The sequence below is a fragment of the Kwoniella bestiolae genome, chromosome 1 (genome assembly GCF_000512585.2).
Source record: "Kwoniella bestiolae CBS 10118 chromosome 1, complete sequence".
NCBI classification, from domain to species: domain Eukaryota; kingdom Fungi; phylum Basidiomycota; class Tremellomycetes; order Tremellales; family Cryptococcaceae; genus Kwoniella; species Kwoniella bestiolae.
The window spans coordinates 112,524-130,462 of NC_089241.1; the positions used below are offsets into that span (position 1 = coordinate 112,524).

The 17,939-nt window shown below is 47.3% G+C and overlaps 7 protein-coding genes across 7 annotated transcripts; 4 read left to right on the top strand and 3 right to left on the bottom strand.

Annotated features, from left to right (window-relative positions):
* Positions 1 to 1,269: 1,269 nt before the first annotated feature.
* Positions 1,270 to 2,448, top strand: I302_100036 (uncharacterized protein; the record flags this gene model as incomplete). The annotated part of the gene is made up of 2 exons (XM_019190057.1): positions 1,270 to 1,328; positions 1,407 to 2,448. The coding sequence occupies 2 exons, from the start codon at positions 1,270 to 1,272 to the stop codon at positions 2,446 to 2,448; spliced, it is 1,101 nt and encodes a 366-aa protein (XP_019046805.1).
* A 697-nt stretch (positions 2,449 to 3,145) lies between these two features.
* On the top strand, positions 3,146 to 4,183 carry I302_100037 (uncharacterized protein; the record flags this gene model as incomplete). Its single annotated transcript, XM_019190058.1, has 1 exon — positions 3,146 to 4,183. The coding sequence occupies one exon, from the start codon at positions 3,146 to 3,148 to the stop codon at positions 4,181 to 4,183; it is 1,038 nt and encodes a 345-aa protein (XP_019046806.1).
* A 272-nt stretch (positions 4,184 to 4,455) lies between these two features.
* On the bottom strand, positions 4,456 to 7,484 carry I302_100038 (uncharacterized protein; the record flags this gene model as incomplete). The annotated part of the gene is made up of 2 exons (XM_019190059.1): positions 4,456 to 5,460; positions 5,649 to 7,484. The coding sequence occupies 2 exons, from the start codon at positions 7,482 to 7,484 to the stop codon at positions 4,456 to 4,458; spliced, it is 2,841 nt and encodes a 946-aa protein (XP_019046807.1).
* A 1,385-nt stretch (positions 7,485 to 8,869) lies between these two features.
* On the bottom strand, positions 8,870 to 9,750 carry I302_100039 (uncharacterized protein; the record flags this gene model as incomplete). Its single annotated transcript, XM_065869013.1, has 3 exons — positions 8,870 to 8,926; positions 9,324 to 9,472; positions 9,720 to 9,750. The coding sequence occupies 3 exons, from the start codon at positions 9,748 to 9,750 to the stop codon at positions 8,870 to 8,872; spliced, it is 237 nt and encodes a 78-aa protein (XP_065725085.1).
* A 437-nt stretch (positions 9,751 to 10,187) lies between these two features.
* Positions 10,188 to 12,132, top strand: I302_100040 (uncharacterized protein; the record flags this gene model as incomplete). The annotated part of the gene is made up of 7 exons (XM_019190061.1): positions 10,188 to 10,449; positions 10,687 to 10,946; positions 11,034 to 11,112; positions 11,225 to 11,421; positions 11,603 to 11,754; positions 11,881 to 11,980; positions 12,106 to 12,132. The coding sequence occupies 7 exons, from the start codon at positions 10,188 to 10,190 to the stop codon at positions 12,130 to 12,132; spliced, it is 1,077 nt and encodes a 358-aa protein (XP_019046809.1).
* A 1,205-nt stretch (positions 12,133 to 13,337) lies between these two features.
* Positions 13,338 to 14,429, bottom strand: I302_100041 (uncharacterized protein; the record flags this gene model as incomplete). The annotated part of the gene is made up of 1 exon (XM_019190062.1): positions 13,338 to 14,429. One exon carries the CDS (start codon positions 14,427 to 14,429, stop codon positions 13,338 to 13,340), a length of 1,092 nt encoding a protein of 363 aa, XP_019046810.1.
* An 878-nt stretch (positions 14,430 to 15,307) lies between these two features.
* On the top strand, positions 15,308 to 17,347 carry I302_100042 (uncharacterized protein; the record flags this gene model as incomplete). The annotated part of the gene is made up of 6 exons (XM_019190063.1): positions 15,308 to 15,601; positions 15,690 to 15,926; positions 15,999 to 16,229; positions 16,317 to 16,453; positions 16,524 to 16,692; positions 16,790 to 17,347. 6 exons carry the CDS (start codon positions 15,308 to 15,310, stop codon positions 17,345 to 17,347), a joined length of 1,626 nt encoding a protein of 541 aa, XP_019046811.1.
* Between the last annotated feature and the right edge of the window lie 592 nt (positions 17,348 to 17,939).

Here is a 17,939-nt window from a genome sequence, read left to right on the forward strand (position 1 = left end):
TCAAGGCACTATTTCAGTTCATCAATTTTAGAGAGCATCGCTTGTTGATCACTACCGGAGATGTGATTCCAACCGCTGACGATAGTGGCATAACCGACGGTGATTGATTGATTATTTTCCATTTACACAGAGAGTATTACGGTACGTTGCGTTACCATCTTCAGGTGATAAGAAGGGGGCCTATGACTCATGATTATCCTCTCTACCTGATAGCAGTACATATCGTAGCTTTGCTTCGTCTTGCGGCGCCCGGAGCCACCAACTGGAAATACTGCCGTTGCGACCATATGGTACTTTCTTACTACGGTACGCCAGACCGTCATGCGTTAGCACGTGAAGCTGTTCTTGACTTGACAGCTGCTCATCCTCGGCTGGATAAATGCGGCACATGACGCTGTACATTTTCCTCATGACAGATGAGATTCAAGTCCTCGACAGATACTCCTGGCGAGTCGTGAGGTCTTGTTGATTGTCTTTCTCATCTGATTCAAAAGATCAGATTGTGTTCCATCACTTATGTCCAGTTTCACGACCCGTCTGTTCCCTCTTCGGCTGATTGAATACTTAGGACAGGACCGCATGTCCCGTCGAGAGCCGGACTCAGTACGAATCCATGATCTGAACGATAGATCCCCCTGTGGATGATCACTCGAATGCACGAAATATCTTAGCTCTCGAGTGGACCTCCCTCGGATGTGCAACTGTGAACGACATTTCTGAGATGATCAATGCAGGTGATAGGAAGCGGAAGGGGTGAGGACGGACACAAAAGAAATTTCGATTGTAGATATCAGATCTGATCAGATCTGGTCTTCCCAGTCCAGCAATCAGAGGATCTACAGCCCATTTGGTCGATGGTGTACCTTCTGCTCGATAGGGTGGGATTACGATTCTGACCCCAGCAAACAGAAGACAACGTACCATATCGTACAAATGTTCATGCATGATCCCATTATCTAGCAGTGTGTTTAGTCGGTGCAGTATTCAAACACAGAGGAGACTTCTCCATGCTTGATGCCATGCCACTGTACGCACGGACCATACAAGAATGGGATATTGCCACGTGGAGAGCGTCATTCCATGGTGTTTTGCCACCCAACATGAAAATAACATGAACATGGAATCAGCTCAAGCTCACATCCTTAACGTATCTTGCATTCTTCATCATCCACCCATCATATCGTATGTCAAGAAGCAGAAGACAAGGCGCGGCATCACCACCATCACAACCATCGGCAGTATCTCATTGCGGATGCACTGGCCTTCAAGATGCCTGATCTGGACAGGACGGGAGATTACAAGGACATCAAGCCGACCAAAATCCGAATGTACGTTCACCCTTCACTTCACAAGTATGATTCATTTGATAGACAGTGTGCTGATGAAGGGGTTCTTTGCTCTCGTAGGAAAGAAACCAAAGCTGAGAAAGCAGATCGGCTGTACAGGAAAGAACAGCATCGTCAAGCTCGTGAATCGGCTCGTATCTCCCGTGCGAACGGGTATGCCGTCTCCCCTCCGAGGAGGGGTCGATCAGAATCCATTTCGCCTCCTCGCAAGCAGTCTAGACGCACGTACAATGATGATGTAGATGGTGAGCTGGGCCAGGGGCAGGGAGAGTGGATGGGCGGATATGGCAGAAGGGCGAGAGAGGAGCTGGAAAGGAGGGAATGGGAGGATAAGATCAATTGGATGGCTGGGAATGTAGATGATCCATTTGGGTCTGGGTTTGGGGGGTTCGATGAGGATATACACATACCGAAGAGATTTAGAGAAGCTGCTGGACTGGGTATAGGAGGTTCGTCCAGAGCTGGACGAAGAGCTGTTGATGAAGTTTTACTGGACGGGGGACCCACCCCACCCCTTGGACGGATGAACGACGAAGAGTATTCCTCATGGGTCAGAGAGGGGATGTACAGGCTCAAACATCGGGATGAAGTTGATGCTGCCGAACGAAGACGAAAGGCAAGGGAGGAGAAAGAGAGGCTGAAAGAAGTTGAGAGGGAACGAGCTGAGCGGGAAGAACAGAGACGGATCAAGAGGTTGAAGAAGCAGAAGGGCGAGGATGAAGAGCGCAAGAGAACCAATGAACGAAGCAGGTGGAGAGAAAGGTGGAAGCTGCTGGGTGAGAGGGATGCGGAGGTGGTGGACATTGATATGTCTTTCAATGATATTCCTTGGCCCATCTATCGACCTTCATCATCTACCACGATCGAACATCTCTCGATTGATAATATACGGACGTTCGTTCATGCGGTGGCGGAAGATACAGCGGAGGACGGGAAGGTGGATATCAGAAAGACGATTAGAGAGGCGATACGGAATTATCATCCTGATAGATTCAATTCTAGGATATTGGTTAGGGTGAAGGAGAAGGACAAGGGGATGGTCAAAGAGGGTGTGGGGGTTGTCAGTGGGATATTGAATGATCTGGTGAGAGAGATCCGATAGGCAGGGAGGCAGGACAAAAACGAAACATCACAAGCACGTTTAGGTAGACGGTGAGAACGTAGGGATATCAAAGCAAAGCAAAACAGAATGTTGTACACATAAGTTAGATTTGAAGACATTGTGCATGGTATCCTCCCCATGTAGAATCGGCCGAAGACATTCTCACTGTCCAGAGACTGAAGAAGATAAGCGATTTGATCTGGTACATCACAACCGTCGCTGTGAAATCACTGTACTGACGATCTACCGTGATTAGATTATATGTAACAATCATTTAGTAGTCTCTTCTTCTAAAGCAAAGTGTGCTAATCATTTGACTCAACAGCTCCATGATTTCCCGAATAGAAATATGACAGACCAACTCGTACCTTCCTTCTCCCTTCATGATTCTCAGCTAACGATCCTCAGAGGTTTCATCGAAGCGAAACCATCCTCTCCTAGATGTGAAACCCCAGAAACAAGTGGCGAGAACCCAAGTGTCAAATGTAGTACCGCATGAAAGGATCGACCGATCCATAAGGATATACAGTAAACGACTCGGAAAACTATCGTGCTCGTATTCGTGACGTTCAAGTATAGTATGATAAGTTATAAATAGTTTCATCCGACCATCTCGCAGAGTTTTTCTCACATCTACAACTTGATCCGTCTCTCGAACACTAAGCTAACTCTCGTTCTTTGGTGTTTATCATACACCATGGCTGACCATGAAGGCACACCAGCCCTAGCCCCAAGCGCCAGGATAGGGGGATATCGCAGGCGGAGGAGAATGGCAGTAGGATCGCCTGGTGCTAGACGAGGGGAATATGATGTTTCTGCTTCCTGCTCTGTGATCGAGGAAGAGCCGGAAACGCACAGGCAGGATCATGGCCGGATCGTCACTTGGACGGGTACAGGCATGACCGGTCATGCGAATGATACGAGTAACGAAGAAGTTGGAAGTGTAAGTTCAGTGTCACTGGGTGATACTTCCTTTGATTTCAATTGGGATGGACAACCGGTCTCGATGGAGAACCTTCAAGGAGGAATGGGCGATCATGCCTCGAGCGCGATGGCGATGTCGGATTTCACCTTTGAGCCTTTGCGGTCCTCGGGGTCGGAGCACATCGATAATCCGTTTTTGTACGAGTACCTTCAAGGTCCACATGGGAGTGGGGATCCTGGTACCGAGCTGGGTGACTACACCGGTGTTGGTGATGAAACTCATCAAGTCTATCAGACGTCCACGACGAGCCAACCCTCAGGTATGGGGATGACACCCGCTCCCGCTCTGTCGGATGTCGGCCTCGGTGTGGGGTCAGCTACGCCTCAACCACCATCTACCCAATGGAATGACAACGTCCCCGTCCCCGTCAACGTCAACGTCAACGCCGATGATCAAACCTCTTGGTCTGGCTATCCCCCCATGTACGACTTGGGATCTTCAGATTCCAATGATATGATGGTTCAGAGTTACCCTCCTGCGTCAGCTTCGTACGAGTACGGATACATCGATGCTGCTTCTGGGTTTGATCTCTCCGACGTACGCTACTCGCACAACCAAGGTACTATCGGTACAGCCCCACTTGATCGAATGGCCCGTAGCTCCCAGCTGACGTCTATGACTCGACGAGGTGGCTCCACGAACCTCTTAATTGAGGGGAAGCTTATGATCTCGATTGTGTCGCGGAGGATTTGGAAAATTTCCAAGTTCCCGACGATGAATATCAGGGAGAGTGATCATTGTATGTTATAATATGTATCATAGTACACGAGGTTTCCCAGTACAGTACCTAGCCGTATCGTATCGACGTTCCATATGCAGTATGAGATTGATGCATTATCACCTATGAATATACCTATACCAAGATCGAAAGACGAAATCAAACTCCGACCAAGAAATTGTAACATGATGTACGACTAAAACAAAACAAACCGAACCAAAACATGGCAATAAGAGTATGATATAACAAGAGTACAATACACCTCAAGGGGACCAGGACCAATTCACCCCGAACTTCCCACACACTACCCACCATTCCCCTTCCTCCTAACCAACAACCCAACCAACAACCCCACAATCAACAGCACAACCACTCCCGCACCAACCCCCATCCAAACTTTAAATCGATTCTTGGGTTTCTTCTCCCAAACCCCAGTCTCGATATATGAAATCACCGATTGTCTGTTCCTCCAATTCGGGGAGCGATGGCCCAGATGTGGGGATTGAGGGGAATACCTCAATACTACCTCTCCTTTCTCTGGATCATACCCTGCTTCTGCCTGACCTTGAGCTTGATCATAGGTGTATTGACCATGGGTTGGAGTTCGCTGGAACGTAGTAAGGTCCGGATGGGGTAGGAGTGGTGTAGGTGATGATGGGCTGAGGTTGAAGCAATTGGGTGTGGTACAGCTGTTCCCTCCTGCGTATGAAGTAGTCTTACGATCCTTTGGTGGCAGTGGCGGTGAATGATGTATGTTATCTTGAGAAGACGATGATATCTCCTCAGGGAAGACAACAACGCCTTTACCTCCTATCCTCTCTTCCCCTCTTTCCTTCTCCTTTTCCTGGGACGGGTAAGACCGACGTTTGGGCGAGGATACACTGACATACGCCTCTCCGAAACCATCATCACCTTGATGGGTAGAAACCGAATTATCCCTACTATGACCCCTACTACCGCTCCCCTCAGATCCCAGCTCAGTAAATATATCTTCCCTACTTTCTGTCCGCCTTAACTTTCTTCCCAATCTCATGCGTATGGAGGGTGCAGATCCTCTCCTAGATTTCTTGGAGGTTGTGCCTGTCGTGGTACTCGATGTGGATTTACTTCGTGGGGAGTGTTTGGTATTGTGGGTGAAAGAGTGCCGTAGAGACGATCGACGCGATGGGTTGATCGTCACGGATAAAGATGGGCGGTGTTTGTTCTTGGAAACGGAGCTTGATGGGGGGTGCGGTAAGGATGGTCTGGGTGTGGAGTTGGCCGAGGAGGGAGTGAAGGGACGTAAGATCTTGAGGGATTGTGATGAGACCTATTGACGATGAGTTAAGTGAGATTAGTACGTTGACTCCTTCCTGTGAGTTGCGAACCATTGCAATTTCCTCGAATGGCTCTTTCCGCGATGTGCGAGCAAAATAGGTAGCACTTGAAAACGCTCCAATCCGGCCAAACGAGGAGTAAGGGACTCTCTGCTTTATCCGCGCCAAACATCCCACTCACCCTCTTCCCACTCCTCAAAACCCTTTCCAAAACCCAAGCTCTGCCCACCAACGTCCTCAAATCCATCTGATTCTCCTTCCTCTTCACCTCCTCTCTATCCAACACCTCCCAACGCTGACCATGTGTATTCTGGACCTCCCATCGTCTCAATACGAACCGGCCGTTCCCATGTCCGTGTGCACTCATCGATCCTCTATTGGAAGATTTGGTGGATCGTATCGATTTGAACGATTTGCTTCGTTTCGAAGAAGTCGTCGTTGAGCTGGATTTGGACCGACTGACCAACGACCATTTTCCGTTTGAGTGGGAATGGGAGGCAGAGGAGGAAGCTTTGGTAGCCATTGCGGAGGTTATACTTGGATATCTGTCGTGTCCCCCGGATCCACTTCCGCTGGCGGTGGTGTTGGTGATTCCTGGACTGAAACTGTTGTTCGTACTACCATTAGAGATGAGGCTGACTATACCTGGCGAAGAGATATCCTGTGAGATGGGTGATGATCGACCGCCACTCCCACTGCCACTCCCACTAGGCTGGAACTCTGCCATACCGCTATATCCACTTTGTTGAGAAGACCTGTACGAGTCCCTAGATTGGTTCTGAGACCATACACTCGGTGATTGGGGGATAACCAGCCCACCAGTCCCTTCAGGTATAGGAGGCATGGTCAGCTGGCTCTTGATTGACGATGTCAAACTGGGTCGTCTCGAGTGTTTGAGATTAGTCGGAGTAGACGCAGAAGGATCTTTGGCCAGGAACGAATATGTCGGTGTCCTCTGTGGAGTCTCTGTCCCCGTCCCTCCTCTGATGGTTGACGAGGAATATCCAGTTCCAGTTTCGATTCCGGAATATGCAGAAGCTGATATGGGAGAAGAGAGCTTGATAGGTGATGCTTGTCTCGGGGGAGGTTCAGCCCAAGGTAATGCCGCTAGACTGGCTTGTAATCTCTCTCTACTATGGCCTAGGGTAGTCTCATGTTCGAACGATTCAGAGGGGTTTGGATAATTCATCGAAGGGCGAGGTTGATTTTCATCGTATTCCTCTTCGTGGTATCGATTTGGGCTTTGGATACTAGCTTGACCTTGATGGTAGTATACCTGGTAATTCGGTTGATAATCTGGAAGAGTAGGTGAGAACCCCGATAAGCTGACCAAAGAGGGTTTAGGGTTGAGTTGATGGGACGAAGCGGATGTCATACGCCCGTGAATCGCCTTTTTGGGTGAGTGGATCTCGGTAGAGTGAGAATGTCTAGAGTACGAATGCGAATGAGAAGTATCATCCAGCGAGAGGGAGGATGAGAAACTCGTAGTGGTTCGGGTCGATTTGGGGGTGGTGGAAGGTAAGAGGTTTTTAGGTGGGACAGGGGGAGGTGTGCTAGGTATATCCCTTATAGAGTTATTTGATGATTTGCCCTTCAACTTCTTCTCTTTCTCCTTACCTTTCTTCTTTTTCGAGGTAGTTGAACTGGAGCTAGAACTGGGTTCAGGAGGACTCAACATATCTGCTAATTTCTTTGGATCCATTCCATACCCTACTGCTACCCCTTCACCATTGTTGCTGTTATTGAACACCAAGTTGGTCATCGATGAAGTCCCATTACTATTGAACCGTTCTGGCGTACTGGTACTTGACGTGATATCTGGATCGGGCGATGCGGGAGGTGGTCGAAAGAATAAACGGTCGGCATCTGGAGTAGGAGGTGATGTGGTTGCGTAGGAGAAGCGGGATTGGGATGTTGCGGAGAAGTGAGCATGAGGGTGAGAGAGTGATTTTGAGGAGGATGGTGTCGAGTTGGAGTTTGGATTGGAGCCGGAAGCGGAGGGGGTTGATAGTGACATGATAGAAGAGAGGGACAAAGAAGATGGGAAGGAGTAGGAGGATAATTAAAATGATTTATACAGGATGGGTATTACAGGTTTGTGATTGGTAAGAATACATGGTAGAAGAGGAAAAGGTGAAAAGAGCGACGATGAGTTGGATTGAGTGCTTGTGTGTATACGAGTATGTGTGTGTGTGAAGGGAGACAAAGAAGATGAGAAAAGGGGGGAAGGGGATATATAACCCACGTACAAGGTATTGATAGATGAAGATGGGATATGAGGGAATGATAGATAAAGGAGGATATAACAGTGAGATGAGAGATGTGAGATGGGTATATGATTATATGATTGGAATTGATTGAGGGGAGTCAAAGGTATACTAAGATTGTATCATGTATTACCCATTCACTCATCCTCATCTCATATGCCATGTTATCTCCCATACCATGCATGGTCTAACATAAAAAACTGCTCTTATGAGATACTCGTACAGTTTGATCGCAGATGAGCCGAGGAAGAGTGTAACGGTGAGCGCAATGATCATCTCATCGTCGTCGTGAGGGTGGTCGTCAGGATGAAACAGTCCTATCCTTCCCTAGTCCCCGTCGATGGGTCATCCGTGCGTTGAACATTGTTATAACGATACGAGAGATATCCCCTGCTGATGATGTCGCATGAACCTCGATAGCCCTGTTCCTGTGCCAGGAGACATGCCATGTTATGTTATGGTGCATTTCGACATCGCTATGTACTATCGCAGAGCTGAGCCTTGGTCCCCATTCGATTGTGGGGTTGTAGAACTGGTCCTGTCCGTTATCTTACGCGTAAGGAGATCTCCCGCAAGGTACTCCGGAGTTGCTTTGGTACGAGTGCACGACATGTCGGGTTGTGCACCTGTACTGACCTGTGGATGGTGGATCACTGTACTCTTGAGCTGCATGTCGGATGATGTCGATGTGAGATTGAGAAGATTGGCTGAATATGTATATTAATAGTTGGGTTATTCGAGTAGGTTATCTTTGGAGTGATATCATGTGGTAGCCAGGCACGTTCGCCTCCCTCCCTCCCTTGCTTGCATTTTAGTATCTCATAAATCCATAATGTCACTATCATGCTGCATGCTGTATGAACCCATCCCCCGAGGCAATATGACGCTCTTGATGAGATGGAAAGGCCATTGGGTATCTGCTATAATGCATTGATGTTGTGTAATTGAAATATATCGTAATGTACATGAACGAAAAGGAAAAGCAAAGAACGATGTGTTCTCGAAATAAGAAGTTTTAAACTCTTCTCTTAACACCCCTATATCACTTTTCGATCTGATCTCTAAACTGTTGGTATCACTCTCAACCTATAGTTCACCTAGCTCCATCTCCCGCCTACTTCCAAAAGTGCTACTGCTACACTTTCATACTATCCAGTAGCTCCATCGACGATACCGAATTACCTCGAATGACCTATTGAGCGAACGAGATTGAGTCAGCCTCGCAATTCATACGAATCACACGAACAAGTTGAAACGTCGAACCGAAGCGAAAGGAGATGTTGTGATGATTGTTCCACACTTCTTTCGGCTTGTTTTCCAGATTATTGATATTCTGCTCGTAAATCCATCCTTCCTTCCGAGATGTACAGAGTCAAGTCAAGCGATAGACCCTCCATGTCTTTAATACTTCTTTTCTCATCCATTACATCATATATTCTCGTGCACCTTCAACAAACCTCCCCCGCTCGATCCACAAGACGAATGACCCCCTTCCTCCTCCTTGGTACTCGGCTCAAAACCATCTCCCATCTTTCTACCCCATCTCAGACCTGCAATAAAGGAGATGTACAAGCAAAACCCCAACTCACAATCATCCCACAAGGTATCCTCTGCCCCCCTCCCAACTCCTCATGCGCCTGATCCACCACCAAATTCAAGAACATGTCGAATCCTCGCAGTACGCCTGATACTTGTCTTCCACCTTGGAGGTTTAGGAAACATCTTCGGTCCATGAATTCTGTGGAGGTCGAGGGGTGTGTGTGATGTATGGGTAGTGTTGGTTGGGATGATCGATGGTGATGTGGTTATGTGGTTTGTCGAGGGAAGATGATTCGAGCGGAAGATGTAATGGGTAGAGGAGCACGGATTAGATCAGCATTGATCGTTTGAAATGAGAAGTGAGGGGTACAGTGGTAAGGTATCTTGAGACTCATGAGATGTCTCATTCATGAGATACGATGAGTTATGAAAATGTAATCACTCACTCTTCAATTCGGGTTGAGATACACGAGACATCCTGGGTGGTTTTGATTTTGATTTATTCCTTTTTCTTTCTAATTTGGCTCGATGTAGCGTTTAACGTGTTATTGATGTCCTCTTCTTGGTTCGTGATCCTGATGTTGATGCTGATAGCTGAGTGAGTTATGCTAGATGAGATGAGTTGATGATGTGTGATAAATCATCATTCTCAGCGTTGATGTTATCGTGCTCATCATCCTGACCTCCATCTTCAACCTGATATCGGAATTACGGCGATACAAAACAATGTGGCACTTGGGACATTGGTTGCCACTTACACCTACGCACAGTGCCAGCGCGTCTATCCATCCATCTATCACAATTCATTGTTGACATTTCATCCATTCTATAGTATCGAAACTCAACGCGACATATATATATATCGACCCTCCCACTTATCCCAACATCCATCCCAGAGTACACCACTCACCACCATGCCCCCAAAAGACAGAACCTCAGAATTCCACTCCACCTTAAACTCCATCAAATCACGTTCCTCCCTTGCCTCTTCCTCCTCTTCCACAAACCTCAAGGGGAAAGCCAAAGATAGGGAAGCGAAACAACCTCTCTTAGCGGGGCATGGTAAAGATGTCGCAGGAAAAGCGGGAGGAAGTAAAAGTGAATTTGGGAGGATGGCTTCGGGGATAGCAAAGGATATAAATAATACGACGTTGAAGTTGCAGAAGTTGGCTCAGTGTGAGTTGGCGATACTTGGCGAAAGATATGTCAAGGGGATAAGCTGACATATTCTCATCTCTGCTATGAACATCTTCAACCTGTATGCCTTGTTCTACCTCGACGTTATACGTGCGTCTGTCACCGGCATCATCCTATCCCGACTGCACCGTCTCATCTATCTATCAAAATAACCTGGAATACTTCTAACTACACAACACCTTTTCAATCACATCTTCCACCACTACCCCACAACAGTGGCCAAACGCAAAACGCTATTCGACGACCGCCCCATCGAAATATCCGAGCTAACCTACATAATCCGCCAAGACATCGCCTCACTCAACACCCAGATCGCCTCTCTCCAATCCTACGTCAGATCACAGAAACCCAACAGCAGCAATGCGAGTAATGGGAAACAGGTCGAGGAGCATAACAGTAATGTTGTGATGTTGTTGCAGAGCAGGTTGGCGAATATGGGGATGGGTTTTAAGGATGTTTTGGAGTTGAGGACTCAGGTGAGTTTGGGTTTGGGTCTTTGTCTGGGTCTAGTGCTTCTTGAAAGGGGATTGTCGTTGACTTGTGCTTGATTGGTTGATTGGTAGAATATGAAAGCTAGTAAAGATAGGACAGAACAATTTATGCATACCGCTGCGAACGCTTCTCTACCCCCTCCGTCGAATAGTAAGTTACCTAACCTCATACCATGTGTTCTCCCCTGCATGCTCTTCATACATCGTGTCATTCTCAGTATGAGATACTGAAGAACCTTGCTCATCCACCTTGCTCGTTGCAGACTCTCTCCTCTTCTCGCAATCTGGTGGACCAGGCTCAGGATTCGACAGAAAAGGTAAAAATCGAGCATCACCTATACCAGACGATGGCAAGACGGATTTCCTGGCGTTGGATATAGATGGTGATAGAGGTGAGAGCGGGGTGGTGAAAGGTGGAGGTGGGGGGGATTATCAGCAGATGCAATTGGTAGAGCAGCAGGTGGGTTCATTCCCTCATATTCTCGTCTTCCTTTCGCTTGTCATTTGCACAAATCACACAAGAACCACAGGGGAAGGGAAACTATACTTCGATCTTATGGCATTCGCCTTGAACAGAGAAGACTATCTCTGTTTTTATAATTGACTAAACGGATCAAATGCTAAAGAATGATTGCCTGCAGAACGACTACATCCAATCTCGCTCTACCGCCATCGAATCCATCGAATCTACCATCGCAGAGCTCGGTTCCATCTTCTCTCAACTCGCTGGGATGGTAGCTGAGCAGAGAGAGACTGTACAGCGTATCGATGCTGATACGACGGATATTGCTGCGTGAGTCTGGTTCTCTTCTGTTCACTATCGTCTCTGCTCCTGTTTAGAATGGAGACACCGGCGATACTGGATGATCGATATATACACTTATACTAATTCCCCCTAACTTCGATCATGATCATACAGCAACGTCACTGGCGCCCAGAGGGAACTGTTGAAATACTACGCGAGCATATCAAGTAATAGATGGTTGATGTTGAAGATATTCGGTGTATTAATCATCTTTGTGAGTTCCAGTCCACACAATCCAGAAATACTTGCGATGTTTGAGATATGAGATGCTTCCGATATTCCTGTTGGTATACAGTTAAAGAGGAATCAGCTAATCATGTGTTGTTGGTTGATTGTTAGTTCCTCGTTTTCATCCTTGTATCATAAGCCTGTTACCATAGAATGTATCTACCCCATGCCTCTGTGGACTATACAAAGGTATCATACCTCCAAGTGAACAGTACAGCATAATTACTATGCATCTAGTACCTTATCTGAGTCTCTGCTGGCTCGATGATGAAGCATGGAAGATATCTGGTATGTTTGTGATTTCGTGTACGGCGATATGAGCTTTTCCACTTGGCTTGGCGCGGTGTTCGAAGATAATGCTCCATCACGATTGCAGACCGGAGTTGACTTGACCAATGGCCTGGTCTTGGGATATGCTCACAGTATATGAACGGTTCTAGGTGCAGGTGTCGAGCTTCTATTGGATGCTACCTATTGCCTTGGGGCGTGGCTCGATCACATCAGACTTGGCTAATTCTTATCAGGTTGCTACACCGACTTAGAATATGAAGCGCTACTATTCATGCAAGTGGTGCAGTGAGGTTTATAGAACAGGAGTAGCACAAACCAGCTAAGTCGGTAACCTAAAGTACTAGGACTATGAAAGGGAACTAAGATCAACCGGGGAGACTACAGTCCTCTGTGCCCAAAGCCCATGCACGCTATTATATGCTCTTCGCCTCAACTCGAATGTCGCCGAGATCCGGAAGTGTTGTCCAGACAAGTCCTGATTATCTCTTTATACGTCCGCCTTAATCTCCTGCTAGATAGGCAAAGACGCCTGCTTGCCTTATGCATTCGAGCGCTGCTTCTATCTCGCTTCGTCGAGGATTGATTAGTTCGATATCACTGTGGTGACAGTTACCCTTCCCTTCGGCTTGTGGCAGGTTCGAACTTTGGTTGATATCGTATGGTATGTGGAAACGGTCCGGACCGGTCAGAGGAGGTATGAATCATTGCTACGAGGACACCTAGAGCTTAACACATTTTTCTGAAACAGAGAACAGGATCGCAGTACCGTAAATACGTCGAAAGTCAGAACGGAGGGACGAATGATCGATGAGGAGAACCAACTTGAGATGGAGAAAAGGTACGGTACACAATGAATGTTCCGAGGACCCCTGGCTTTCTGCCACCGTAAAACAAAGTAAAATTCATGCATCCATATCCATACTTAGTTGTGTCAAATCCAACCTACTATAATAGTCACAAGAGGGAAAGCTGCGAAGCTAACAGCGAACCATCCAACGATGTTTCCACATACAGGATACTGTATGAACTGGAAATCCAATTGACGACTCAACTCAACTTTCCTCCCACCCTCGCTCATTGTACCCATACTTCTTCAGGAGTTGCGCAATGTTCTCATCATGAACGGGGGGATCTTGAATCTCTACCTGTGCTAATTTCTTGAAATCTGAATTAGGTAGACAGGACCCAACAACAGCCCTACACCCCTTATTGTCTTCCGTTCTCTCACAGTTGACTTGCCAGCCGAATTTCTCCCATTGACTTTGCCTGCTCCTGCTCTCATCCCCTTCTCCACCCTCGCTTTCAATTGACAGGACACGATGTTTAGATAATTCGTCATACCATCCCTGAATACATTGAACGGTGGTTTGGTGAATCATCTCTCTAGATTTCTCTTCGGCGAGATATGGAATCTTTGCCCAAATAAGTGATTCTTCGCCCTGAGGCACAAAGTCCCGTACGACCGATTTCTCTCTCCAAGTTTTTGTTAATGCATCTATAATATCATTGCGGAATCTGTACATGTTCAGATGTACCTCGACGGGATCCATCCACTCTTGAAGGTGCATGGAGTAATTCTTCCGCCATCCTGGTCTTGACATATAGGCCAAACATTCCTCAGCTTTGACAATCGGGACTGTTAGATCGTCAATTTGCTTCTCGAGATGGTCTCGCTCTTTCTCGAGCGATTTCCGATCCAAAGTGGTATTCCTACGGGTGGAGTCGCTACGGGAGTCTACACGGGGATTCCAATGGAGGTCTCCACGGGAGTCCCAACGGGACTTCCAACGGGAGCTCCAACCCATGTCCCTACGGTTTGGGAAATTAGTCATCACCCATCCACTTGAGGGACGGTGCGAAACTGTATCAGTATCATTGAGTTTCGAGATAGTCTCTTTGGCAGTATTCAACTCGGTTCTTATTTTGCTCAATTTACTTTCCAAGATGGCACATCTCCTTCTCCAAAGTATGTTGTCGGTTATGAGTTCCTCATTGGTCTTCGGCTTTTCTGTATCTTCATCGTCGGTCGGCAGCAAAGCCCTTATTTGAGCTTTGGTACTTTCCAAATGGGACGACCGCTCGGCAAGTCTCGCTTGCAATTTAGGGAGGTCAATGGGCGATAATGAATCGCAGACTGAGGACATTCTGGCTGTGTAGTGCTACCTGGCTGTCAGATCATCGGACTGACATCTTGGACACTGTGCGGCGATTCGATTCGCATCAGGGGACGCAAATACATGGACAAGAGCTTACCTGTTTGAGTATAGCGTGCTCGGATTGGAGGACCAGTCTACAGCGGTATCGTACGAATGATACGTTGATAATAGGCAGAATGAGCTACGGCGACTCTTGAGGATACTTGGTGTTGTGTGTCTTCTGGAAAAAGAATGCGAAGGCATGGCTTTTATACTGTAATGTATTGCATACTGTACTGCATTACTGCATCGCCCCAGTACATATCATGACGTGCAGATACAAAGGAGGGACTGCGTGAAGACTCGAAGATGTTCACGCTGACAAATGACTCATGATGACGCTGCGATTCTTTCTGGGCGTTTTCTTGGGCAGGATGATATATGAGGATAGAGGGTTTTACCTTTGTCCGAAGTAAGATATGGTAGATTGCAGTTGGATAATTCGTCATTCATACGGTAAGGTGAAAGTTTTTCACATTGACGCAGATTGTCTTGAGTCTCAATACTCTACTTTAGCTTGTGATATCCACTCTGGTTCAACATTCGCGTGATGAATTGACACCCAAGCTTGATTGCTGAAGTATAGTATGCAGTCCAAAGCAAACAGACCTCGCAAGCTCTAGCGAAGTGTACGAGCACAGTGTATTTTTCAGCTGCCAAATTGCCACTATGATTTGATTCAGCCACCAAACACAACGTCATCACCATCAACATCAACATCGACATCCATTCATTTTTTTGGTACATGATCAATGTCCCAATTCATCTCTTGCATCCTTCAATCCTCACTGTTACAAGATTGCGCAGTACTCCACTCTTGATTTGCCATGTCTGATCCCACCCTCCCATCCTTTCTGAAGACCTCTCCACCACCTACCGCGCCCCCCTCGTCAGCTCGACTACACGCGTTATACGCGTCAACATCTTCTCAGCGAAGTACAAACCCTACAGGTTATTCTGCAAATTCGCAATGGTGGGCATCGGTGATCGAGGAGACTCTTCGGACAGGGTGGATCAATGGGGAAGATGGGGATAGATTGGTCCTGAAGGTTGATGATGCTTTGTTGGGTCGGTTGGAAGATGAACAGGGGAGAAGACCGAAAGGTCTCGGTGGTGTTGTGGTGAGTTGAATTGACCCATATCATATCGTGCATTATCTACTTGAACAGTGATACATATTCTGACTTCAATTCACACTTGCTAATATAGGAAAGGCTGGCAACGACTACACCTCCCACACTTCATCCTCTACCTCATTTCTTATCTTCCCTTACACCCTTACATGCCGCCCCTTCCCTTACGTCCAGGTTTATAGGCAGGCCATTATGGTGGGCTGTATCCCAGCTGAACCCGTTCGGATCTTCAGTCGAGAAAGTGGAGAAGGAAGAGACCCTGTGGTCGCGGTATGGTAAAGGGAAAGAATACGTTCATGTACCGTTATTAGAGGTGAGTGGATGGAGTCATTCAATCAAGCCACCAGCTTTCGAAAGCTTACTGACGGGTTCACCTCGCATATAGCAATCTGCTACATCCTTCACATCCTACCTCTCGCAAAACCCTATCCTCTCCTATACAGACGCATTGTACGATCTTGAATCGTTCCGAGAACATTACGGGGAAGCTTGTTTCCCTGCTAGTCCAAGTTCCAAGAAATTGCCTCCTTGTACACATAGATTGTCGAATAGAGATATACAAGTTCTGGTAAAGTGGCTACACAGGGATTGCGGGGTGGTCGTCACGGATGGCACAGTAAGTAGCTCTATCTATGGCATTGCTCCCAAATTGCATCTAGATGCATGGGAACAGGTGCTTATGCTTGAATTGAACTGTTCACAGGTCATCAAGGTGCTTGAACTTGATCAAATACCCTCCGACCATCCTATCACGGACGCTGATCGGGGTGTCATCTCCGTGGTCAACGCTCAGAGGAAGGTGGAGAAGCAAATTGTCGGTATTGAGGAACAAATCACTCAGTGAGTTTCTCAGACTTGCGCGGTTTCGGGTCTATCGTATATCTCGCTGATTTCGTACAATTTGGTGTAGATCGCAAGAGAAAGCGAAGAAACAACTTTCGAAAGGTCAGAAGAATGCGGCACTATCGTATCTCCGATCCAAGAAACAGCTGGAAGATCTCCTGGCGAAGCGGATCGCTTCTGCCGAACAGCTGGGAGCGGTGATTAGGAGTATAGATCAGGCCAAAGGAGATGTCGAGGTGAGTTGGGTATTTTCTTCTTCCCATGGTGCCCACTCCACTCCTGTCCCCAGGCGATAGGTCAACTATGACATACTGATTCTCCCTATTCACATAGATCATGGCCGCATACGAAACTTCCACATCCACCCTTCGATCAGTCCTTTCCGACCCATCCCTCTCTCCCGATCGAATCGCAAGCACCACCGACGCACTTGCCGAAGCGATGGCAGATCAGGAAGAGATTGACCAAGCGGTCAGGATCGGCGGTGAATTGGCGATGGGCGGTAAGAGGGTTGAAGTTGATGAGGACGAGTTGGCGGCTGAGTTGGAGGGATTGGTACAAGAGGAAAAAGCATCTCAGGCTGCTGCTGCTGCGGAAGAGAAGAGCAAGCGCGAGCAGAAAGAAAAAGAGCAGGAGAAGGAGAAGGAGGCGATCAAGCCAACGGTCCCGGCGGGGGACAAGTCACATGCAGGTCAAGGTCAAGGCCGGGTGGCAAATGCGGAGAACCATGACCATGCCAAAGCGAAGGAGAAGGAGCTGGAGTCAGAGCAGGACAAGGAGCAAGAATGGAAAAACAGATACGAAGATGCTCAGCATCGAAAGGAGGGTGAACGAAGGAGGAGTGAGGAAGAACGGCTACGAAAGGAGGAGAAGAGACTTTTAGCTGAGTAGTCTGTGCAGTGCGTGATACGATGGTATGATTAGATAGATGTCACGAATATTTATACGGTCAATTGTAATTCTATGTTGACATAGTTCAATAGCTGTGTTGTAAGATACGATGTATCGTGTAGTGATCCCTACGACCAGGTCTTTGCGCCCATCAATGAGATTTCGTCAACTTCAAAGCGATCATTATGCATCTTGCAAGCACTGAATCGCATCCTCAGAAGTGCAACATGAAGTACATGTCAGACAACAAGCTAACGTGCGTCACCGCAGGTACCCCACCGTCGCAGCGGCTGCTTGATCTACTATAGTTACTTTTCACTTTGGGAGCTCTAAACCACCTTTCCTATGTGCATGAGAAAAATCGAAGGAATGAAATCTTTTGAGTGCGTCATGAAAGCCGTGTACGGTAAAGCACCAATTGCTGAATATCATCCAGGGATATTGATCCTTTCCAATAGGCAAAAGCACCTTATTCTTCAAGAACCAAATCTTTGAGAAGGTGGAGCACAAAGCAAAAAGGTAGCATTGGCGTATGATCTTCGTTTTCCCTTCCTTACTAGGCCTAGACCTGGCATAAGAAGCAAATACGTGG